The 26,600-nt window shown below is 34.3% G+C and overlaps 1 protein-coding gene across 1 annotated transcript in view; it reads left to right on the forward strand.

Annotated features, from left to right (window-relative positions):
* BMP5 (bone morphogenetic protein 5) overlaps nucleotides 1-26,147 on the forward strand; it is a 137,171-nt gene extending 111,024 nt beyond the window's left edge. The window contains exons 4-7 of the mRNA XM_003926372.4: nucleotides 3,350-3,544; nucleotides 18,533-18,609; nucleotides 20,365-20,475; nucleotides 23,805-26,147. Coding sequence (XP_003926421.1) covers nucleotides 3,350-3,544; nucleotides 18,533-18,609; nucleotides 20,365-20,475; nucleotides 23,805-23,954 — 533 coding nt within the window. The 3' untranslated portion in view covers nucleotides 23,955-26,147. The remainder of the gene's footprint in view (nucleotides 1-3,349; nucleotides 3,545-18,532; nucleotides 18,610-20,364; nucleotides 20,476-23,804) is intronic.
* Nucleotides 26,148-26,600: the final 453 nt, after the last annotated feature.

Raw genomic sequence — 26,600 nt, forward strand, 5'->3', positions numbered from 1 at the left:
ACTAAGCTTGGGCTCAAGCTGGTCATCTTTTAATGTTCGTTTCATTAGCTCACACCATTTTCATTTCTGCTGTATATTAAGTACTTAATCTTTATGTATCTTTTTAAACTAGAAACTTCTCTAAAATAAGAAACAGCTCTCAAAATTAAATCCATGGTGATACACACACGTAAAGGTGTAGAGGTAATATTTTTCTGTATCAGAGTGCTTTAGGTAGGCATCTTTAGCTATATATCTAAAACATACTGTATATTCAATAATACAATTTAAAATGTTCAAATAAAATTTTATAAAGCATTTACTATTTTTTAACACATGCAGTATAGTCTGGGTTTCTATCAGTACTTTTATTAAAACAACTATTCAATCTTTGAAAAGGTTTAGTCAACATAATCGATTTAAGTGTATCATGTCTGAAACAGTAGGTCAAGTAATTAATGCTTCTATGGTATAGCTCAAGACCAAGGGTAACTGAACAAGCATTAACTTATGGAATCTTAATAGTCACCCCATTGCTGTAGTAAAAAGGAAACCAAGAGGAAACTCAATAATATTAAAAGTAATTTTAAAGGGAGTTCACATTGGTTTGAAGGGCACTTTGCTTCACATACAATATCCACCTTTGTAAAACCCAAGAAACCTATATTTGTAACATACATACACACATCTTTACAGTTTTTAGAACATAAATCTTCAGAGCAGTATTATTTCTCCACAGATAAAAATTAAAATATTCAAAGTCTTTGGAATAACAAAAGAAACCCCCTTGCAAACCAAAGGAAACTTGGAACTTCTTGTTAAGTGCTTATTTAACCATAAAAGAGTCAGTGTGTGTTGTAATGAATGGAAAATTGATTTTATTGTCTTCCATTTCTGAACATCTTGCAGCAACCTGTTTCAGTATTAGAAAGATCATATATTAAAAATGATTTCTGCAGTCATCAATGTATACAAGTAAAAATTTAGTTCCTGTTAAATTAACACTTCATTAAAATATCAAAATAAAAGCTTCTACAAATACTTTCTATGCTGTACTCCAAGACAGAAAAAAAAAATGAAAAAATTTAAAGAACAGATTGCCAGTTATTCTATTCTATAACAGTTAAGTTTCTCAGTTCTTTTTCTTTTCTTTTTTTTTTTTTTCCTTTGCTGAGCTCTCTGTCACTGGAAACATCTTAAACCAATTTCAAGTGCTACACCTGAATAAACATGTTGTAAAAGTGTTTATGTATTGAAGTGGGTCAGTTCAAGGTATGGTATTTGGCTAGAACTTCTAATTTCTCTTTTTACAGTGAAAGGGCTGCCAGAAGGAGGAAGTCTGAGCTGAATTAATACATTTGTTACAGTGGAAGTAGAATGGAAACTGTTCTGACCACAAATCAAACTGCCTCTTTCATTTATGCCAGTGATAGAGTTTTTCTAAGAAATATAGACTCTGGCATAGAGCCACTGTAAGTTTGCATTTAAAAGAGAATCTATATGCTTATTTGTTTAAGGTTTACCGCTTTGAATATTTCTAAGTCCCTTCTTCTCTGTTAGGACTGAAGATAGTGGCATTTGGGAGGCAGATGGCCATTTTAATGCCTGTAGGAATTGGATAACTTTTCCCAGTAGGTTGTAGGACAATGGTGGAGGATACCTATGCTGTCTGAATTGATTCAGCTTTTTTTTCTTTTAACCAATACCTCCACATTTAAAGGACCTATGTGTCCCTCTCAACAGCTGCACAGCCTCACATGACACGGTCTCATTTTCTGACGGTAGACAGTCTCTGCACAATACAAGTATACACAAAAGTTTTTATGCTGCCAAAATAAATTTTGTTAAGAGCAAGGGTTTATTTGCTAAAATGCCATTGATGCCATTTCAGGGACTTGCCTTCCTTTTCTTTCTTCTAAGGTGGGTCAGGTCGTATAATGGACTGAGGTTGCTCCACAGTTTTTACTGAATAAATATTTTAAGAAAACATGCACATCTCTCATGGGGCAAGTCAGTCAATCATACACATATTTCACCACATTATGTATTACTCTTTTTAAAAAGATCGCTAACTTCTGTATCTAGAGTAGCAACTTTGCATATGTGTTAAGTAATTCTCAACTAAGTTTACAATTTAAGGTTAGTTTATCATGTTTGAATGATTTTCATTGAACTAGATATTAATGGTTTTCTTTTTCATATATATATATATATATATATATATATATATAATTTTCAGTGATAATTTCAAATTAGAAGAGCCTAATAAAATGAACTATTAAAAGAAACTAGTAATACCTAACTCTAGGGCATTTGTGGAATCAAATAAAATAATGCCTGGAAACTACTTAGAAAAATGCTTAGCATAGCAAGCACTCTTTGACATAGTTTTAAGTATTATTATTACTAGCCACATGGGAGAGGTACTGTATCAACTTTATCTTGAGGGCACCTTGACTTTTAACTCACTTCTATACAGGCCCTGGTTGTATTCCTTTTCTCTGACATATAACCACATCAAAAGACTAATAAGGGTCTGAGACACAGACTAGTTTATAGGCAAATTTGAGTCTCAAAGCTCACTTGGATTGTTTTTTTCTTCTGAGAGTCTCCAGGCTTGGTTTGCCTGTTTTGAATTTTTTTCGGAAAGCATTCAGTTGTGTCAAAACTCAGAAGGGGAAGAATTCCAAAATTTCTGTATATTTCACGGTACTTCCTATTGATAAATTATCAGGTTGGCACAAAGATAATTGCAGTTTTTGTCACTACTTTTAATAATTGAGGCTTAAAGCAGACCTCATCCCCAGACCAGGCTTCCGGAATGACTGGTGAAGAGCTTTAAGTACAGTGCAGCTTCGTAAAGGTTGCTGGGCCCTGGCCCAGGCGAAGGTGGAAAGGCTATCAGCACTAATTAACACTTGAAAGGCTTCGAATAGGCTGGAGAAAGTAGAAACGCCCTGCCAAGTATTCGGCTTTTATCACTTAAGGAAAAAAATGAGAGGGCATTTAGTGCAGAAGAGCCCATAGCTAATATTTTTAAAATTGTCATTAAATGTGAACATCTCCAGGCAAATGAATAGTCAAATCTTCCAATTGATAGTATCCCTGACTTGAAGGTCTGAGAAGCTATTACCGAGTGAAAGCAGCTGGAGGGTGTTCCCGGGTGGAAGAATGAAGCAAGATGAAATAACACGCATGGATAATTGTCTGTACTAGTAAGCCTCAGTATTTATAAGAATCTTGGCCTGTGAGGAAGTCATTCTGATCATGTTTTAAAATGTTTCTCCTTTCCAAAGTACCCTCAGAATTCTCACATCAGGTAAATGTTCTCAATTTTTCATAAACCAAGTTCTTTCCTATTATGTTCTAGGTCGTAGTATCAACGTAAAATCTGCTGGTCTTGTGGGGAGACAGGGACCTCAATCCAAACAACCATTCATGGTGGCCTTTTTCAAGGCGAGTGAAGTACTTCTTCGATCGGTGAGAGCAGCCAACAAACGCAAAAATCAAAACCGCAATAAATCCAGCTCTCATCAGGACTCCTCCAGAATGTCCGGTGTTGGAGGTAAGATAAAACCCAAGCGGCAGTTGTACACAGAGAGTTATGGGGTCGCATGTTGCAAATCAAGTAACCACAATAAATTTACCCTCTGTATATACCTTCAGACAGTATATTAAATCGTCCAGTGATGTTTCTAGCATCCCAGAATGTTTCCTCAGTGAATCACTCAGTAATTCATTTTAAAATAAGTATGACTTGCCTTCATATGTTGAAAGATTCAGTTCAAATTAAAATCAAGATGGCAGTAATAAAATTATGAAATGGTTAGATCAGCAAAATCTAGCCAGAACTGAACTACACAACTTGCTGAGCTAACTTCCTCAGGGCCTCTCAAGCAGTGGATGATCAACTAGGTAAATTCAACATAAAATCTTTTCTTTAGTACTTAAGTCAATACCTGTGAATTATGCCACTAGATTTTATTTTTCTGAAATTAGGAGCAGGAGAAAGACATAAATAAGACAATGGTTAAAATAATCTTTATATTTTTTATTATTTGGAGGACTATTGTCTAGATAATTTTCTTCAGGTGTGTCTACACACACAATCTTTCAACAAAATATTAGAAATGCACAATTGATGTCAAAGTCCTTGCAAGTGAATCTGTGAATTACAGGGGGAGGATCAAACTTCAATTGATCAGAAAGCAACTAAGTGTCAAAATCTGTAGTGGTTTAATTCTATTATTTATGGCAAGAAGTACCTTGTTTAGTTCAGGATGCAAACTATAAGCTGTTAGGTGAAAATTTTGGCTATTTTAGTGAAAAAAATTATTTGCATATATAAATAAATTTGAAGGGGGAACTCATCTTGGAACAACTCAGTTTAGTGCCACATACTTATCTAATTTGTCAAATATGAATTATTCTGGGTTAATGGCCAACGTATGCATAGTAGTCTGCCGTGCAAGATGGGTGAACTGATGTGCAAAAGAGACATGATTTCTATGTGTATTATTTCAGCAAATTGAAACTCTAACTTCAGTCTTTGTCATTATTCTTAGTATTTCCATTTTTCCCAGGTTACTTGAAAATGACAGATGGTATAGCAGTTATTTATGACTCAAGCATGCATGAGTCTTTACGTAAGATATAAATGAAGACTTTTTGTTTTGTTTTGTTTCTTTTTTTTTTTTTTTTTTTTTTTTTGCTCTGAGACTCTCCCTAAAATTACTAAGTGTGATTCACTGGAGTCTTCCTAAAGGGTAGGCATCAGGAGAATCATGATAGAAAGAAGTACTATTTGTGTGTCTAGCGACAGAAACAGGAGGGAAGATTTCTATATGAAACTGCATTATACTGAATTAAATGCTACTTCTAAAATGCTACTTTAAAGTAATTTTCCAACAAAGGAATGTAACCACTGTTTTTACTTGAGAGTAAAGCATGACACTAGTGCCTTATTACAAAGCTGTTTTTAAAAGATCTTCACAAGATATTTAGTTTGGCAAAAAGTTGTAATTACTTAATATGAACGATGGAGAAAAATAACTTTCTAAGACCTTTTCTTCCTTGTAAATATTAGGCTGTCAAACTTGTATATTTTTCTTTTCATGTAGAATGGTTCTAAGTTTGGTTGAAATGTTTTTAATTTAATGTAGCAGACTGTATTAAGAAAAAGTTTTGCTAAACCTTGAATAGTAAATAATTTTGGAGGAAATTACAAAGGCAAAAGCCTAAGTCACATACTTATTATTGGAGCTCATAATGACTCTGACAGAGGCGTTCCAGTGACTGAAATCATCAACGTCCTTTTCCCTATTGGTTAATTCTATTTATCTTCTCTTCCTGACCAGAAGAAACAAATGTACATCTATAACCATAGATGAATAAAACACATGGAGCAGAAATCACATAACTTTTCACCAGTTTCCTAACACCATTTAGAGGACAAAATTATTGTACTATAGACCAATATTGTCTTTTCGAAATTTTATCATTGGCAACCATTTCTGTGAAATATGTGGTAGATGGTTTTGGAGTGTGCTCATATTTTGAAAATAAGAAGAAAGAAAGTAGTAGGTTTGTGTCTATAAGACTTAACCTTTCAATAGGTAATAATCAAGCAGTCTGGGAAAATCCGCATAGGATTTGGCCTAAAAGACACAGTTTTAAGGAAAGGGAATGCTAATGTAAACAGAAAATTTGATACTTAGGAGACTTGAAATGCCAGTGAAATTTAAAAATTATCAAAATACAACTAACAAAGTTATAACAGTAACAAGATTTTACAATAAAATATTGTACAAAGGCTCCATGGGTAAGAAGTGGGGTGGGGACGGAGTCAGGGAGGACAGTCACATTGCATGTTTGCCTGATTGCAGGGTTTTCTGCAAAGCGTATTGTAAAATGTTGAAAATCTCAATTTGAACAGAAGAATTAAAATCCAAGTCGTTTCTGCTGTCTTTATCCCATTTATTTTCTACTTCAATAATTCTTGCCTTCTGACTTCTCAATGTTCTTTTTCTCTTCCATATTCCTGTGGAAGAGTCTAGAATAGTAACTAGCACAAAATAGGAGTCCCCAGAATACTTGTTGAATATATTAACGTGTTGACTGCGTCAGAAAAACTAACTGTTTTTCAAGTAAAGGTACATACAACCACTACTTCCAGCTTTCCTGCAGAAACTGCCCGCTACTACTTGTTCCCTTTCAGGTTTTTGGCAAGATGGTTAATAAGACAGATTGTGGAAGATATTTCCTATTTCATGTTGAGGCAGGGCAATGGATATTTCTTTGAATTTCTCCATGAGAGGGAAGAAAATGGTACCAATAACTAAATTCTAAGCCAGCTACTTCTGAAGATATAAAGGCACTAGGTTGATAAGATGTTTTAAAACGCCTCCAAGATATGATGCTGTTTGAAGGAGTTTGTTCAGTGTTGAAAAGAATAGGGTACAGGCATACTATGTTTTATTGTGTTTCAAAGATAATGTGTTTTTCCCATATTGAAGTTTTATGGCAATCCTGCATTAACCAAGTCTATTGGTGACATTTTTCCACCAGCATTTGCTCACTCTGCTTCTGTGCATCACATTTTGGTAACTCTTGCAATATTTTAACATTTTATTGGTATTGTTTTATTTTTTTATGGTTATAGGTGATCAGCGATCTTTGATATTTATTGGTAATTGTTTCGTGGCACCGCAAACTGTACCCATTTAAGATGAGAAGTAAATGTTGTGTGTGTTCTGATTGCTCCACCAATCGGCCATTACCCCTTCTCTCTCCCTTTTCTTGGATTTCCCTATTCCCTGAGACACAACAGTATTGAAATAACTTCAGTTAGTTACCCTATGGTGTCTTAAAGGTGTACAAATGAAAGGAAGATATGCACATCTCTTACTTTATATCAAAAGCTAATAATGATTATGCTTATTGAGGAAGGCATGTTGAAAGTCCAGATAGGTTGAAAGCTAGGCCTCTTGAGCCAAACAGCCAAGCTGTGACTGTAAAGAACAAGCACTTGAGGAAAATTATAAGTACGACTCAATCAACACAATAATAGTAAGAAAGCAAAATCATTTTCTGGCTGATGTGTAGAAAGTTTGAGTAGTCTGCATGGAAGATCAAAGCAGCCACATCAGTCCTTTATACCAAAGCCTAATTCAGAGCAAAGCCCAGACTCTCAATTCTGTGAAGGCTGAGAGAGGTGAGGAAACTGCAGAAGAAAAGTCTGAAAGTAGCAGATGTTGGTTCATGAGGTTTAAGGAAAGAAGCTGTCTCCAAAGCAAAACAAAAGTGCAGGGTGAAACAGCAAGTATTGATGAAGAAGCTATAGCAAATTATTCAGGAAATCTATGTAAGATCACTGATAAAGGTGGCTACACAAAACCACAGATTTTTAAATGTAGATTAAGCAGCCTTCTATTGGAAAAAGATTCTATGCAAGACTTTCATAGCTAGAGAGGAATCAATGGCTGGCTTCAGCACTTCTGACAGTCTGATTCTCTTGTTAGGGGCTAATATACCTGGAGATTAAGTTGAAGCTAATACTCATTTACCATTCTAAAAAATTATTGGACCTCTAAGTATCATGCTTGATCTACTCTTCATGGGCTCTGCAAATGGAAGAACAAAACCTGGATTTTGTTGTTTACATCTGTTTACAGAATGGTTTACTAAATATTTTAAGCACACTGTTGAGACCTACTGACCAGAAAAAGGATTCCTTCCAAAATATTACTGCCCATTGACAATGTATTCCATCACCCAAGAGCTCTGATGGAAATATACAAGGAGATGAATGGTTTTTATCATGCTCACTAGCCCAACATCCATTCTGCTGTCCATGGATGAAGGAATAATTTTGACTCTCAAGTTTCATTATTTTAAAAACTGATTTTGTAATGCTATAGCTTCCATAGATAATGATTATCCTGGATAATCTGGGCAACCTTCTGGAAAGGATTCACCATGCTAGATGCCATTAAAAACACTCATGATTTATGAGGGGTCAAAATATCAACACAAACAAGGGTTCTCCTGGATGGCTTTGGCGGGGTTCAAGACTTCAGCAGAGAAAGTCATTGCAGATTTTGTAGAAATAGCAAGAGAGCTTGAATTACAAGTGGAACCTAAAGATGTGACTAGATTGCTGCAATCTCCTAATAAAATTGAATGAATGAGGAGTTGCTTCTTATGGTTGAGCAAAAAAAAAAAAAGTGATTTTTGGAGATAAAATCTATTCCTGGTGAAGGTACTGTAAACATTGCTTAAATGACAACAAAGGATTTAGAATTTTAAATAAGTCTATTTACAGAGTAGTGGCAGGATATGAGAGAATCAACTCCAATTTTAAAAAAGATCTACACAAAACAAAGTGCTATCAAACAGCCTTGCACACTGCAAAGAAACTTTTATGACAGGAAGAGAAGAGTCATCAAAATGACAAATTTTGCTGTTGTCTTTTAAGAAACTGCCAGAGCCACATCAACCTTCAGCAATCACCACCATGATCAGTCAGCAGGTATCAATATTGAGGCAAGACCACTATTTACTAGCCAAAAGATTACAACTTGCTGAAGACTCAGATGATGACTAGCATTTTTTTAAATCAATAAATAATTTTTAACTAAGGGATGTACCTTGTTAAAGATATAATCTCTGCCCAGAATTTTCAATACAATGTTGAATAGAAGTGGTGAGACAGGGCATCTTTGTCTTATGCGGTTTACAGAGGGAATGCTTCCAGTTTTTGCCCATTCAGTATGATACTGGCTATGGGTTAGTCATAAATAGCTCTTATTATTTTGAGATATATTCTGTTGATATCTACTTTATTGAGAGTTTTTGGCCCAGGGCAATCAGGCAAGCAAAATAAATAAAGGGTGTTCAATTAGAAAAAGAGGAAGTCAAATTGTCTTTATTTGCAGATGATATGATTGTATATTTGGAAGACCTCATCATCTCAGCCCAGAATCTTTTTAAGCTGATAAGCAACTTTAGCAAAGTCTCTCTCAGGACATAAAATCAATGTGCAAAAATCACAAGCATTCCTATACACTAGTAATAGAGTCAAATCATGAGTGAACTCCCATTCACAACTCCTACTAAGAGAATAAAATACCTAGTAATACAACTAACAAGGGTTGTGAGGGATCTCTTCAAGGAGAACTACAAACCACTGCTCAAGGAAATAAGAGAGGACACAAACAGATGGAAAAACATCCCATGCTCATGGTTAGGAAGAATCAATATCATGAAAATGGCCATACTGCCCAAAGTAATTTATAAATTAAATGATATCCCCATCAAGCTACCACTGACTTTCTTCACAGAATTGGAAAAAACTACCTTAAATTTCATATGGAACCAGAAAAGAGACTGTACAGCTAAGACAATCATATGAAAATAAAAAAAAAAATCAAATCTGGAGGCATCATGCTCCCTGACTTCAAACTATACTATAAAGCTACAGCAATAAAATCAGCATGGTATTGGTATCAAAACAGACATATAGACAAATGGAACAGAGCAGAGGCCTCAGAAATAACACCAGACATCTACAACGATCTGATCTTTGACAAACTTGACAAAAGCAATGGGGAAAGGATTCCCTATTTAATAAATGATGTTGGGAAAACTGGCTAGCAATATGCAGAAAGCTGAAACTGGATCCCTTCCTTACACAAAAATTAACTCTGTATGGATTAAATATTTTAATATAAGACTTAACACCATAAAAACCCTAAAAGAAAATGTAGGAAATACCATTTAGGACATAGGCATGGGCAAGGACTAAAGCACCAAAAGCAATGGCAACAAAAGCCAAAATTGACAAATGGGACCTAATTAAACTTAAGAGCTTCTGCACAGCAAAAGAAACTCTCATTAGAAGAAACTCATAACTAACAGAATGGGAGATAATTTTTGCAGTCTACCCATATGACAAAGGGCTCATATCCAAAATCTACAAAGATCTTAAACAGATATACAAGAAAAAGACAACCCCATCAAAAAGTGGGTAAAGGATATGAAGAGACACTTCTCTGAAGAAGATGTTTATGCAGCCAACAAACATATGCACAAAACCTCATCATCACTGGTCATTAGAGAAATGCAAATCAAAAACAATTTGAGATGCCATCTCATGCCAGTTCGAATGGCAATCATTAAAAAATTTAGGAGACAACAGATGCTGGAGAGCATGTGGAGAAATAGGAACGCTTTTACACTGTTGGTGGGAGTGTCAATTAGTTCAACCATTGTGGAAGACAATGTGGTGATTCCTCAAGGATCTGGAAATAGAAATATCATTTGACCCAGCAATCCCATTACTGGGCATATACCCAAAGGATTATAAATCATTAAACTATAAAGGCACGTGCACACATATGTTCATTGTAGCACTGTTCACAACAGCAAGGACTTGGAACTAACCCAAATGCCCATGGCTAGAGTGCAGTGGCAAGATCTCCACTTACTGCATCCTCTGCCTCCTGGGTTCAAGCAATTCTTCTGCTTCAGCATCCCAAGTAGCTGGGACTACAGGTGTGAGTCACCATGCCCGGCTAATTTTTTGTATTTTTAGTAGAGACAGGGGTTTCACCATGTTAGCCAGGATGGTCTGAATCTCCAGACCAGGTGATCCACCTGCCTTGGCCTCTCAAAGTGTTGGGATTACAGGCGTGAGCCACAGTGCCTGGCCACCATAACTTTTTGCACTGGGAAAATCAAAACAATTGTGATACTCATTTTATTGTGGTACATTATTGCATGGTCTGGAACTAAATTTACAGTATCTACCCAGTAGATGTCTCTGACATATGCCTGTATGAAGAATCTAAAAGAACTAACAGAACAAATGGCAAGTCCTGGATCATTATGGAACTTTTTTAGAAAGGTTGCTTATTGCATGCTAGATACTGAGAATCTTTGAAAAAGAATTAAATCATGTAGTGGCCCTGCCTGCATCTGTGGTGATTTAGTAGGCAAGTCCTTGGTATACAGATGCTCGTCAACTTACAATGGGGTTATATCCCAATAAACGCTGCAAAAGTTTACAATATCATGAGCTCAAGTATCATAGCTTAGCCTAGCCTCCCTTATACATGCTCAGAACATTTACATTAGCTTCAAGTTGGGCAAACTCATCTGACACAAAGCCTGTTTTACAATTGTTTTGAATATCTTGTGCAATTTATTGAATACTCTACTGAAAGTGAAAACCAGAATGGTTGTATAGGTACTCATGGCCTGGTTTCTACTGAATGTGTATTGCTTTCAAACCCTCATAAAGTTGAAAGATCTTAAGTCAAAGCGTTGTAAATCAGATACAATCCATAGTTGACTAAAATCGAAACATTCTGCTCTCGTTCTCAACTTTGATAGGCACTATCTTTTGCCTAATGAACACAATGTAAATTTATGCATGTTGGAACAACAGATAGTAGTCAAAACAAGAAAAGAATTAATTGAAGTTATTTCCATAGAATGTTTTATATTATGTAACTAATACATGTTTTTAGTATTTAGAAATAATACAATCATAAAAAAAGCTAAAGTTCTCCTTTGTTTACCTAATCCATACATAATAGATTACCTTAATATGCTGATACCAACATGGTACAAACCTTTCTTTCATCTCTTTTGAGAAAATATATTTTTGTTATATGCTTTTAATTACATGAATATATATTTTACGGGTTTAAAAAAGAATGTTTAGCCATATTTCAAATAATGTGAGGTAATTTTAACTGTTGCAACTTAGTATTAGCATCAGTTTATTTAATCATCTAATTCAAAAAAAGACATTTTGCTTTTTTCCAAGTTGGGACTCTGAAAATAAATGCTGTACTGAAAATCCTGCAATAGTGTACAAGTAAGAATATTTCTAATACACGTAATTATGACAGTAACTAATACTAAAAGTTGTTATCTGTGCCCTGAATCATGAAAAATTTTGGAAACCCCTCCTGAAACAGGTATTTTGATGCATACATGTTGTTAGCTAGCTTTATGGATCTATACATTTATCTATAATGTATCATTTAATATTTAATACTGACTTCACTGTTTACTAGTTGTATAATATTCCACAAGATGTGTTACCTCTCTTTGATTCTGTTTCCTACTCTATAAAGTGGGAATGTTAATTATCTGCCTTACAGATAATTAACATGAGTTGTGAGGATTAAATGAGTTATTATATATAACTAATTTAAAATAGTGGTACAAAGCAAATGCTCATTAAGTATTGGCCATTATAATTGGCTTTATAGAACTGGTACGTAAAGAATTCAAACTCTTACGTCAGAGAAAACTAGAAGTTCACTCTCTCTTGTAAGTACCCATAGTTGTGGTCACAGAATTTCTTATCTTTTGAGACTTTAGAAGCAAGAGAAATTTTAGTCTTTAACCTAATTTGGCTAATCTATATTAGCAATTAACAACATACTTTAAAAAAGACTTGTCAATAGATATTAAGGCATTTTGTCTGTTGTCAAATTTCTCTCTAGGAAAAATCCACAGGGAGAATATACCTGGGTATCATTTCTTATAAATCATATTTTATTCAGTATCAAACTCCCATAATATGCCAGACACAGCATCATATGCTATAAAATATATGCTATGTACTATATTACTATATGGCCCAAAATACTACACGAGGGATTTATCTGAGAACAATTAGACATTTTCCAGAAATACTGACATGGATCAAACCATTTCAGATTGTAGAAATGCAATGGCTCTACAGCTGTAGAGCCATGGACCATTGTCAAATGACTGGGTTATGCGTACATTTTTATGGGACAGGACTGTGATATCAGGTAGAAAATTATCCAGGAGCCAAATTATAAAGAGTAGGGTGTGTGGTTATATGGAGCAGTGATGTCTTTGCATAGACAATTGGAAAAAGAAGAATTGTAATCAGCACACATTTTAAATAGTTAATTTTGACCACAGAGTGCAGAATGGAATGCCAAGGGAGGAGATGGAAAAGTCAAATAATTATTAAAAGTCTAGCATAATACTTCAAGCAGTGAAGATCATAGACTGGAGAGAGGGATGTATGTACCAAAACACATAGGATAGGGTCGGCAGGGGTTGGAAGAGGGTGGATAACCCAGGACTCTGGAGAGGGGAGTTCTGCAAGTAAGTGAATGTATAGGGAAAGGATATATAAGCCAAACTGTTAGATGTAGGATAAGGCTGACCGAATGCCACAGGAAACAAAGGAAGAAAAAAAATGTAAGATGGAGCTTCCTTAGGGAACATCAACACTGTAAGTATAGGCAAAGGGAAAAAGCAATTCCATAAAATAAGCCAAAAAATTATCATCAGAGCTGTCAAAGAGGAACAGGGATAAAGTGTTATTTTAGAATCCAAGGTTACCGGAACAGGACATTGAGGAAGTATGAGGCAACCAAGAGTGCGAAGGGCTTCCAACAGGATACCTAGATTAAGTAATGAAATTCGTCAATTAATAGGGTTTTGTGGATCTATTTCATGTAGGATCTGAGGGCGAAAAAACTGAGAATCAAGATGTTTACTAAATTTTCTCTCCTGGCCACTAGGTGACTGATGTTCCCATTAACGAAAACAGTGAACATTGAGTGTGAGGTCAGAAGCAGAGATAGTGAGCAGGAGGCATCAGGAAATGTCCTTTAGAGGTATCTGTCAGGCAACTGGAATTCAGGTTTGTGGATAGATTTTTATGTCAAGGAGCTCTAAAGTGAGAACGTTAATTACGTGATCCACATGGATATTTTGCAGAGCAGGGTTCCATGAACACATTAGGTACACTGGTACCTACACCAACACAAAATCATGTTACAACCTCTACAAAACAAACAACAGTAATTACTACTGGCTTGTGTATAAATGTAAGTGAATGATTCACTGAGTATAGAAGAGAATGATTACGCTAGAGGAACAATAGCATTTTAAAGCCCCTGAGCTTTGGGTAAGATTGTTATTTGTTTTGGGGTTTATCATGAATTTTTCTACCCCCAAGGTCATGTCAAAATTCACATTATTGTAGCCCCATTCCTGCTTTTTCAACTCTTGGACCTTCATTTGTCATTTAAAATTTTTATAAACCAACTAAGGTCTTCTGTCCTGATGCTTCAGGTTTCAACTTCCTTTTCCCCTTTTTCTCTTTGGAAAATCAGAGGGAAAAAACTAACATCTCTTTTGCTTTTAAACAGCAGTATGTCATATTTGGCTCATTTAAGCTGTTGCCATGGTTAAATGTTAAATTTTATTTCTAATGTTTCTCTTTGCTTTTATAGCTATATCTATGTTTCATCCCCTTAAGAAACCAATAGTGTGTTTTGAAGGAAAAAAAAATGGTATATGAAGGTTTTTGGATTTGTTTGTTATCCAGTTTACAGCAAGTCTAGCCCATGTTTATTATGTTTTTTCCAGGAACTAGCATGCAGAACTTTGAAAGTCCAAGCAGATTTCAGAAATTTGTTTTCACTGATACATTAATTACACATATTCATGGAGTACATGTCATATTTGGATATATATATATATAATTATATATATATAATTATATATATATAATGTCTAATGATCAAATCAGGGTAATTAAGATATCCATCCCATTAAATATTTATCATTTCTTTACATTGAGAACATTTTCTAACCATTGCCTTCTAGTTATTTTGAAATGTAGAGTTAATTATTGTTAACCATTTTCACCATACTGTGCTACTGAACACAACAACTGATTTCTTCTATCAGTTTTTTTTTTTTAACTGTATTTTTGTGTCCATTTACCAACTGTTCTTTATCCCCTCTTCCTGCAACCATTCCCAGCTTTTGGCAACCACCACTTCACTCTCTACCTTCATGAGATCATTTATGTAGCTTACACATATGACTAAGAACATGGGATATTTGTCTCTCTGTGCCTGGCTTATCTGACTTAACATATTCCAGTTTCATCCATGTTGCCGTAACTGACAACATTTCATCCTTTTTATGGCTGAATAATAAGCAATTGTGTATGTTCATATCAATTTTCTTTAGCCATTCATCCATTTGATGGACACTTCGTTGCTTCTGTATCTTGTGAACCATGCTGCAATCAATGCGAGAATGCAGATATCTCTTCAATATGATTTACTTTGTTTTGGATATATACCTAGTGGTGAGATTGCTAAATTATATGGTAGCTCTACTTTTACTTTTGGGAGGAACCTCAAAAAATGGTTGTATTAATTTACATTTCCACCAACAGCGTACTAGTTTTCCTCTTGCTTCACATTCAGGATTTTCTTTGTTTTTACCAGTTTTTACCTCCACATATTTTATTTTGTTTTTCATAATTTTATTCTAAGGCAAAAAAAAAAATCAAACTAAAGAAATTCAAACTAAAGGAAAGGTTAAATTTATACAATATCTAGAAATGGACCACAAAGAAATTTGCATAAAGTTTTTAGTGATATTTTTACTATTTGGCATTGGCTTCCTAATATTATTACCATTAAGAGAAAAAACAGAAATATTATTGATAACACCTGCACTAGAGATAAGGCATGTCAGCTTACTTTTCTAGTGTGGACTGAAGAACATTTTAGTAATTTATGCGATGACTCTTCATTTGTAGGCAGATTCATTAACAGTGTAATTATATCCATTTCATATTAATCTCCTAAAGGCTGCCCATCAGTATTTTAAAAGACATAGATCTAATTTTCTCGCCCTTCCTCTCGCAGCATAATTCCACCAAGCATTTAGAGTCAACCTAACTGCAGGCTTTGCTAGTTTGGGTACAACATTTACTTCACTCACTATCCATTAATTTTTATTTCTGACAGAATAAGCACATGATCCTAATGCTCTATGAGATCAGACTCTTGGAACCAGATTTGGTTATAAATTTCATTGCTTGTTACATTTATGTGATGTTATATATATCACTTAGTCTGCATTAAAAGATATATATATATATATATATATATATATATATATATAATATAGAACAGATAATCTTTTGACTTTTAGGTTTTATTTTTTATAAACATAGAATTCAAATAACCTTATTTGTAGTTTTTGGATTCTCATATAAACATGTATGTATTATTGGCTACAGTATTGTTATTCATATTTAATATTTTTAATTAAGACAAAAATAAATAAAAATTTCATTATCTAATGCAGAGTTTGAAAAAGTAAGGTCCAATAACCAAATTAGGTCTATCATTTGTTTTTGTATGACCTGCTATGAGTAATCTTTACGTTTTTAAATGTTTGTTTGAAAAAGAAGGGCAATATTTTGCAGCATGTGGAAATCACATGAAATTCAAATTTTAGTATCAATAAGTAAAGTTTTACTAAAATATAGCCACACCCATTCATTTACATATTGTCTATGACTGCTTTTTTACTACAGCAGCAAAGCTGAGTAGTTGCCAGGGAGACCACTTAGCCTAAAATACTTACTATCTGTCTCTTTACCAGAAATGTTTGCTGACTCCTGGTCCATTGCATAGCCAACATTTTTTTAAAATTTTGTATATCAAGGAGTTTATGAAGTCAAACCAATAGTAGAATCAATTACTTCTTTTCTCTAAAAATGATGGAGGAAAATTATCCATTTCATGTTTAGTGTTGAAGAGCATTTGCCCATTCCCTGAACAAACTTAGCTCCAAGGGAGATATTTCCCTGAAGAAATGGAGTGTAGAAGATGAAATAAATTCTCTCTCCTCTATTTCCCATTCTCAACTTATTTAATCAGTTTTAATGAAGGTAATTGCACAGTAGAAATAAATAACCTAGAAGTTAGAAAAATACCTTGATTTCAAAATTTAATTTAGCTTGTTTTGTAGAGTAACGTTAAACAAATCATTATTTGAAGTAACCAGGAAATGTGAGGCCTTCTATGATGGGCTCCTTTGAGCTCTAATATGCCTATATTTTCATTAGAGGTTGAAAGTAGTTAAACTGAAAGGTGACACTTTATTTCTTTCATATTTTATATTAGAAATAATCAGAGTGGGCTAGTTTTTCTAATGTTATTTGTACAACATGTGAGCAAACCCCAGATAAGACAACAATGAAAAATGTTTCATAAATCTCTATGTTTCTTCAGTATTTTACTTTATTCTAGATGCAAGATTGAAATTCTGTATTTATACCTAATCATTTAAAACAATTATAAAATGTTATGGGTATTTCAGATTATATTCCGAAGTATGTAATGACAGTATTTCACTTGCCTCAAATCACTGGTGGAACACAATGAGAAATTTGTCAGTTAGCTCCTCGGATACTTTTTTTTTTGAATGTTTATTGTACTCCAGGCACTGTTCCTGGCACTAGGGATACATCAGTGAACAAAAAAGAGCCAAATGAGATCCTTGCCTTTATGAAGCTTACATTGTAGTGGGAGGAAACAGATAAGAAACAATGCATAAATAAATGAAGAAATGGAATCACATTTCTAAAAGTGGTAATTGAGATGGAAAAAAATCATAACAAAGTGAGAGAAATCAAGTGTATCAGGGTGAGAGCTGCAATATTAAAAGGGTAGTGAAGACCTTGTTGAGAGGATGCTTAAGCAAGGACATGAAGATGCAGGAATTAGCCATGTAGCTAACCAGGAAGAGGACTAGTGAGAGAAAAGGCTCTTAAGTGGGAGCAAGGCTGACTGTGAGTGAAACAGCAAGGAGGTGCTGTGGCTGGATCAAAGTGAAGAAGGAGAAGAATGACAGGAAATGAGTCTGAGGGGTAATAGTACAAAATGCATAGAGCTTTCTAAACACTCTCAGAATATTTCAGTTAGTGATATGAGGACCACAGAGGGACTGGTAGGGGAGTGCTGTAATTACGTTTACTTGTTAAAATGTCCACTTGACTAGTTTGCTGTAGAGGAGCAAGTGCAGAAGCCGAGAGAATAGCAATAAAGGTATTGCAGTAATTCACGCCAGAGATGATGGTGGCTTGGGCCAAAACCAATTATGAAGGGTGTGACAGCAGGTGCATTTTGGACATATTGAAGATAGTGTGTGAGATTTCCTCACAGATTGGATGTGTAAATGGAAGAAAAAAAAGATGACTGCTTTGATTTTTTTGTTGGTTTGTTTTTTAATCCAGGCAACTATTATCAGTCAAGAATGAAGTCTACAGGTGGACAGGATTTTGGGGGATGGTTAGAAGCTCAACTTAATGTATGTATTAAGTACCACTAGAGTATGAATGAATTAAGGAATAAGCATTCATTGAGCAGATGGAACTCAATGAATGGCAGGTTCCATGCTGTGCCCTGTCATGTAGCTGGCCTAATAGAATCTTTGTTAGAGCTTCATAAGGTAAATGGTATTGTCTACATCTCACAGAAGAAGAAACTCTGTACAAATTACTTGACTGGAGTTCACATGGTTGCTAAGAAGTTCGAGCTTTAAGAATGAAACTCAGGTTCCACAACTTCAAATAAAACTCCTTTAAAAAGTCTTACCAGTTATCTCACAACAGAAATATTAGTATATCTGGTAAACAATTATTTATTTAAAATGTGGTATTTATCTTCAGATTTTAACACAAGTGAGCAAAAACAAGCCTGTAAGAAGCATGAACTCTATGTGAGCTTTCGGGATCTGGGATGGCAGGTAAGAATTTTTGGTCAACTTTGATGCTGCTTTTCTGCATTATCATAAATATTTAGGAAGTCATAGTCTTTGGCATTGATTTTCCAATATAATACCCAATGACTTTTGACATGACCATATAGAATATGGTTTACATACTTTATTTTCATTTCTTAATTAACCTTTTACCATTGAAACATGATTAGTAGGTTTCACACACACACACACACACACAAAACCTATGCTGAGTAAGAAATAGAACACTATGATATTTAAGAAGAAAAAAAGAGAGCTGTTGTTTAAGTATTCCAAAGTTTATTATAAATAGAAGATTTGTTCATATTAGTGTAAGTAACTCCACAAAACCCCAGAGGGTCATCAACTATTGACCTAGGAAATAGAGCCCTCAACTCTAATGTCCCTGTCATGGGGTAGATGTACAGAAATTTTATTTTCTTGCACTTAAAAATTATATTGCTATCTTTTAGATAGTCTTTACAAACAAGATGAGGAGGAAAATTTCACCAAATTAATTTTTAATGGCTCTGTGTGGTTACACTTTAAATTGAAATGTTAAGACTTCTCCTAATATTCTATTACAAAGAATTCTCATGTATGAGCTCCCATATTGAGAAATACTACTAAAATGTAAAAATGCATGTGCATGTATCTTTACGGGGCACTGTTCACACTAGCAAAGACTTGGAACTAACCCAAATGCCCATCAATGATAGACTGGATAAAGAAAATGTGGCACATATGTACCATGGAATACTATGCAGCCATAAAAAGGATAAGTTCATGTCCTTTGCAGGGACATGGATAAAGCTGGGAACCATCATTCTCAGCAAACTGACTCAAGAACAGAAATCCATACACCACATTTTCTCACTCATAAATGGGTGAATAATGATAACACATGGACACGGGGAGGAGAACATCATACACCGGGGCCTGTCAGGGGGTGGGGGGGCTAAGGAAGGAATAGCATAAGGAGAAATACCTAGTGTAGATGACATGGTGATGGCTGCAGCCAACCACCTTGGCACATGTATACCTATGTAACAAAACTGCATGTTCCGCACATGGACCCCAGCACTTGAAGTATAATAAATATATTCAAAGTTTCTGATAAACTTTCAACATGAATCACTCAATAATTCTTACATTTGTGCCAAGTTTTATTTCTCTGTGGGGAAAATATTAAGGCAACCATTCATGTACCACTTCTTTAGCTTCCCAAAATTTTTCATATTCAGTTTTTAGGAATTTGCTCCAATTCATTTTTCCTAAAGAGACAATAAATGCATGAATGGAAAGAAAAACAGCATGCAGAAAATTTATCAAGGGTTTAGGATGTTGTCAGTCTTCTAAAACTGAGTTATTAAGAAGTAATGAGAATGATCTCAATTAAGTCTCTTCTCTTTCGGGTTCACTTGAACTTTTCAGAGTTCATCATTTCCTGTTTAAACAATATTTAGAATGCTATTTTCTTATAATGGTTTTACTCATGAATACATGTTTAATTACCTACTATGAATATTCCACATAACTACCTCTTGGGAGAAATTAGAACAATTTCTTGTGAAAATATGTACGGCTTTGTTGTAAACTTCAGCTTAAAATTTAAAGATGTGGGGAAAGGGTTATTCTATTAGAATAATTGTTGGACCAATAATGTAAACCTATTCAGATAAAATGTATTTCAGTAATTTTTAAGAATTTTTTAAAATTTTTACTTTGGTGATATTTTTTCTTGTTATGTGTGTGTGTCAGGACTGGATTATTGCACCAGAAGGATATGCTGCATTTTATTGTGATGGAGAATGTTCTTTTCCGCTTAACGCCCATATGAATGCCACCAACCATGCTATAGTTCAGACTCTGGTAAGCTTTGTTTTTGCAGAACTGAAAACAGCTTAGCATGCAAACACATTATAACGTTGTTTTGGAGGAACGCATCTATTTACAATTATTAATGCATTATTTTATATTCTCAAACTTATTTGTTTCTTTTTGGAGCTGAAGTGACAACTGTGAGTATAGTCAGGAAACCCAGGCTGGTTTAGAGTAGTCGGAATTACACAATGAGGAAAGATTCAGCTAGGAAAACTGCAGTAATAACATGAAATGGTCATCCTGAACTGTTTCTTCACTATGCAGTATGACTAAGCACACAGGTTCCCTGGGGCTGTTTCTAACCTAGCAATTCGTTACTAATCATTGCAAAAACATTGAGTCATAGCTGTACTAAATTTCATCTGAGGGTTTTTACTTTAATTATTTAAGAATGTTCTATAACATACTTTGGTATTATAAAAATCCTTCAATGCAGTATACAAATAGGAAACTAATTTTTATTTCTTATTGTTTTCTTCCTCGTCCTTCTCCTGTATCTTTAAAGTAGAAATTATACTTCCTTTTCTTTCTTCCTCAATCTCTGAAACTTAGCAGTGATTAAATCTCTAATAACCTAGGCTTATTTTTATGAATAGGGTACCGCAGGGTTGACTTGATTAACGGGTTGCATTCTACCTGATGAGCTCATGAAGCCACCTGAGAGTCTGATGAACCTCATAGTATCTGGCCTCGTGATATGGCAAAGGAACAATGTCCAGAAGACTAAATGACAGGTTCTAGAAGACATCCCAGACTATGTGATACAATTTTAAATTAATGTTTGGGCTAATATAAAAATTTTAACTTTTGTATTTAAGAAGAATGAAACATAACACATTATTTTAGAATCAAGGCTTGATGGGAGTGGAATTACTTGGTGGATGGTAGTAAGAGAAAAGTTGATAGCAGAAAAACCTATCTTTCTGGGTGAAGCTTATTTATGGAAAAAGAAAGAATTACTCTTAGAATTTGTGAAGATTTGACTCCCTAGAAGTTTGCTTTTTTCCCCCACAATTAATTTAAAGCTGAAGTAAGGAATAGTCCAGTTTCCTTCTTGATAAAAAAAGTGATATATATGAACTGATAAAATTAAATACTTGAATGATTGCTATTTGCTGGCATCTTTATTGACTTCATAAAATAGTACACAATAGCGGCTGGATACCAAAAAACACACATCTGTAACAACTGGAACATGAGCACTGTCAAAGTTGGAAATAACTTTGGGCTAGAAATAGAAAGATAAAGCAAATATACATTTTGATAGGAAGTGATTCATAAATGTTCTTTTTATTGATTCATGACCAGTGAGATTGTCTACTTTACTGCCATATACAAGGTATAGAGTAAAATCCTGGGGGGATTTTAAGGTCTGATATGACTTCAGCTTTGCTGTCTATAAATATAAGCACTTCTTTCTATGGGTTAGTGTTTCCAGGAGTATGCGGAGTAGGTAGGCCTTGCAAGCATGGATGTTTTGCATTCAAACTTCTACCACTAAAAACAGTCTCTAAGAAGTTAACTCTCCTGTTTGTATATGAGAATTCACGTTCACATGAAAGTATATCAGATAAAGAAGCATGCTGTTGTTTCACCCTTTGATGAGAACTTCATGATCGCTGTCTTTCTGTAAGGTCAAAGAATAATGCTACTTAATTTCTCAGAAAGTTCTTTGCCTCTTTTTATCATCATTTCAATGAGTAGGAAAGCAGATTTTTGCTTCCTTAGATATGGATCTAATGCATCAAATATTCCTTCAGGCTAAGCAGTGTCTACTTATTGAAAAATACCCTTTGTCAAATACCCTCCCTTCTCTCATATCTCTCATTTTTCTTTTGTAAAATAAATAAATAATGACATATTTTTGGCTCTTATGGCTGAAGTATCAAAAAACAAACATAAAAAAAAAATCTGACACAAACTTGGAACTCTCTGCATCCCCACCCTTGGTTGTGGGACATAAGTCACTGGAAAACTGGAGCTGATATGGGAAGTTAGATTTTTTTCCCTGGTGTTGTGCATGCTTTCTGTTTGTTCTGTGAAGGACATGAAACAAGAAGACAGAGGAAAGCGTGTTTGTGACTAATATATTGAGAAACCGTTCAAGAACAATCCATTTTTTCGGTAGGCTGCCAAGGCCATTGAAACAGCAGGATTATCAATCATGTATGTGTGGGTTATGGAAGATAAAGCTGATGAAGGACATAAGCTACATCAGAAATTTATAGAAACTATCCAACTTTTAGTTTTGTGAGGTCTTAGGAAATTTCAAGTTCATGTCGGATCACCTCATTTTTCCTGCCGTTTCTGTCCACATGCAAGGCTCCTATATCATTTCAGCCAGCACATAGTACAGCCAAAACTGTAAGAGGCTGTATTTGCTTTTTGTAGATCCCGTAAGACTCATCAGTGGGATTTCCCATAAACTCCTCTGGGGGAAGGGCCAGAATAGGTGGGTGGGAAAGGGGGGAAGTGTGTTCTGGCTCTTGGCTCAATTATTTCAAATCATAGGCAGACTGCCAGTCTGATCAAAATTAGTATCAACCCTTTACTTAAGTATTTCACGTTTCATGTACGGACACCTTTTCAGGCTTTTGGGGAGGTGAATGTTCAATTTGTAAAGTCTTTAGGCCCCTTTGCTTCTGATTTAGCTTTGCCTGCTTTCTGGCACTTGTCTAGGGGGTGGGCAAGAGAGGAAAACAAGTAAATGAATATTAAACTCCAGCCAATGTGATAAAAAATTCTGTGAAGAGTTGAAATCATTGCTTTAAGGCAAGTATTGGATTATATCTGGATTTTATTTTATATATTTTTTGCTTCTTTTACCATGGAAAATTAAGAGTTGGCATAAAATTTGATTATTTAATTTTCCTTTTAAAAGATAAGTCTTAGATCCAAATCTTTCCGCAGTCAACTATGTGTTTTCATTGATTTGCACTTATAACTTCCATATTCCTCATGATATATATAGAAATAGTCATTTCAACTAAAAGCAACAAAGCGCTAGCTGCTGTGTACTTTCTCTAGGAAATCTTCCACTGGATAGTCTATAGAGGCAGTTTTCTTTATTTGATGAGATATTTTTCAAGGTTATAACACATAATTGAAATGGGTGGGTTGATTCTAGATGTTAGTGCTTAAGAATACATCCTTCAGTCTCCCACTCCCATCATCAAACATAAATGGGAGAAGGGCGATCGGCTTAACGGTGTGCCTGATTGTGAGTGATAAGCATATCATTGTAAAATTGCAAAAAAAAAAAAAAAAAAAAAAACGTGTATTTTATTTAATAAAACAAAGCATTCTTTCTTTCCCAGGTTCATCTGATGTTTCCTGACCACGTACCAAAGCCTTGTTGTGCTCCAACCAAATTAAATGCCATCTCTGTTCTATACTTTGATGACAGCTCCAATGTCATTTTGAAAAAATATAGAAATATGGTAGTACGCTCATGTGGCTGCCACTAATATTAAATATTGATAATAATAAAAAGATCTGTATTAAGATTTATGGCTGCAATAAAAAGCATACTTTCAGACAAAAGGGGAATTTCCTAAAATTTGTCTGGCTCATTTTGACTCTTTTCCTATGTACAACATCATGTATATAGTCATTTTTATTTATTTAAAGGTATGTATTCTCTTTTGAGGATGCTTTATCATTAAAACCTACTTTCTAGGCAACTACATTATACAATAGATCATCTAGTCTAATTTTCCATGGGTTATGCTGAGTCCATTCAATTCCATTTCAACATTTTTTCTAATACAATTTTATGAGATTAGACAGAAGTCCTTTGACTGTTTAATATTGTGGAAGGAAATTGAATACGTTTAGTTATATTGTGCCAATGGAAACCATGATAGGATATTTATTTAGAAATAAGACTTTAAAAAAGTAACAACCCAAACAAAAATGCTTGGATAAATACAATTTCTCTTTTAGAGTTCCTGCTTCATTAGACAGAGTGAAATGTTGAACTGGATTTGAATAAATAAACGGTAGGCAGAACATAGAAGCTGAAAGATTGCACATAATTGTTTTAACTGTTTGCTTTAACAGAACTGGTGTAACTGTAGGAGCATGTTCCTTTTTGGCTTGTGGAGCGTAGATTTTGCAAAGAGCTCAAAGCTTCAGCAGACAGGCTTGAGCCTGTGTCCGTAGTGTTCCAAGTTAACATTAATTGTAGTACAACCTTCTTACCTCAAATAAATCATGTCTGCCTATTATCTAGAACACTACTGCTGCAGACTTTTTTTTTTTTTTTCAGATTTAAAAACCTAGTCCAAAATAAAGAAACATTTACATGTGCTCCACTTTCGTCCCCACAGGCAAGAATCCCTGCATGCATAAAATGTACAAGAGCAGAAGATGCCGACAGAGCCATTTCTTTAGCTTTCCTTTGTAACTGAGTTTGCTGACTGATGTGATGCAAGGGATTTTATTTAGGAGTAAAAGCACTGAAACTAAACTGGAGGAAATTACCTAAAGTCCCAGAATGGCTTTGACAGAATTGCCATTTCTAAAGAACAGCTGAAATTCATTTTTCATATCTTTGAGAGTGAGCTCAATGAAAACCTTATTTTGTAAAGAGATTTTGTAAACCTTCTTCCAAGCACAAATAATTCCAAACAGGAAGGTTCTGGTTTCTGTGTCTGTGTATTTGTGTGTGTTCTTCCCTTTAAAATTATTAATTTATTTTCTCTATCTATTAGAATGCCCTCTAAGGCCTTTCTGTAACACACACTAACTTTTTGAAGAATGATCTTTAGATTGATAACTTGCTATTTATGGTGACTTTGTGGTTAGGCTTATTGACAGTTAATCTATAGTAATCATAAAGCACCATTTATTAATCATCCTTTAGGATCTTTCAAACAAAATTTACATCAAAAATGTCTCCAAAAATGTTATAGCTTTGTTTGTAATTCAGGAATATTGGAATGTTGTTCTGAAATACATTTTAAAGAAAATTTGACTAACTATATTGAGGGGTACATTAAGTAATATATTTTTAATAGTGTACCATTGAGAGAATAAGAAATAGAAGTCTATTTTATTCTTTAAATGTGCTGTTTAAATATATTTCCATATTTTAAAATATATTAAATGGATGCTAGTTTCTGCTGTTCTTGATTTGGTTCTTTATTTAAAAGGAATACAAAATGTAAGTATATCATAAATTGAAATTATAACAATATTTATCAAATGTGAAGTGTTTGTGGATCATGATTCTTTGTTATTCTTAATTGCCAAAATTGTTTTTGTTGTTAACAATTATCTCGCTATTAAATGTGCAAAGCAACAATCCATGAATTAAAGATTTTCTTAATCTGTTCAAACAATAAATTTTAAAAATAGCAAAAAATAATTAGAATGGGGAAATACCTCATTTCTTCTTCTCTATATAAGAAGGGAAATGATTGGCATCAGTGTTTTTGCATTTTCTAAAATTACATATGTGTATAATATGCACTTATTCTCAGTCACATTATTTTCTAACAACTTTTACAGTAAACTCTTGGTATTACCTTGGTGATGCTCAAGCTATTACCAGAAACCAGAGTAATTTGGCCTATTTTAACAGGTCTTCATTAGAGTCTTTTTAGTTAATGATGTACTGACGTTTTAGATTGTTTAGTTTTAATTTTTTTGCTTTATACTTGTTTTTACTTTGTAAAGTGACCATAATCCTTTTTGGAAATAGAAGGGCATAAATCATAAATACTCAAGTTCTTTAAAACTAAGGGAAAAATAGTCTACATTAAACTAAGGAAATAAGGAAAACACAGTCAGAAAATCCAAAATTATTTTCTTGCCCAATCAAGGACTGTCATTTTATAATCCCTGTAATCATCATCATCAAACCCAAGCCAGACGCTACTGGGTACTTTACAAGCTGGCAGATATCATCTCCTACAACATTTACAATGAATAATTAGCTTATGTTGCAGTTCCATTCAAGGCAGAAGAAATCCTCATTCCCAAATTCAAGTAACTATCTTATAACTGTTCAGTCCAGTGCTCCATCTATTATCTAATTTCCATTTTGGATTACCTGTTTTTTCTTTCACAATTTTTATTGTGGTCTGCTTTAAGTTAGAAGTGAAGAT

Source organism: Saimiri boliviensis, chromosome 4 (genome assembly GCF_048565385.1).
Source record: "Saimiri boliviensis isolate mSaiBol1 chromosome 4, mSaiBol1.pri, whole genome shotgun sequence".
NCBI classification, from domain to species: domain Eukaryota; kingdom Metazoa; phylum Chordata; class Mammalia; order Primates; family Cebidae; genus Saimiri; species Saimiri boliviensis.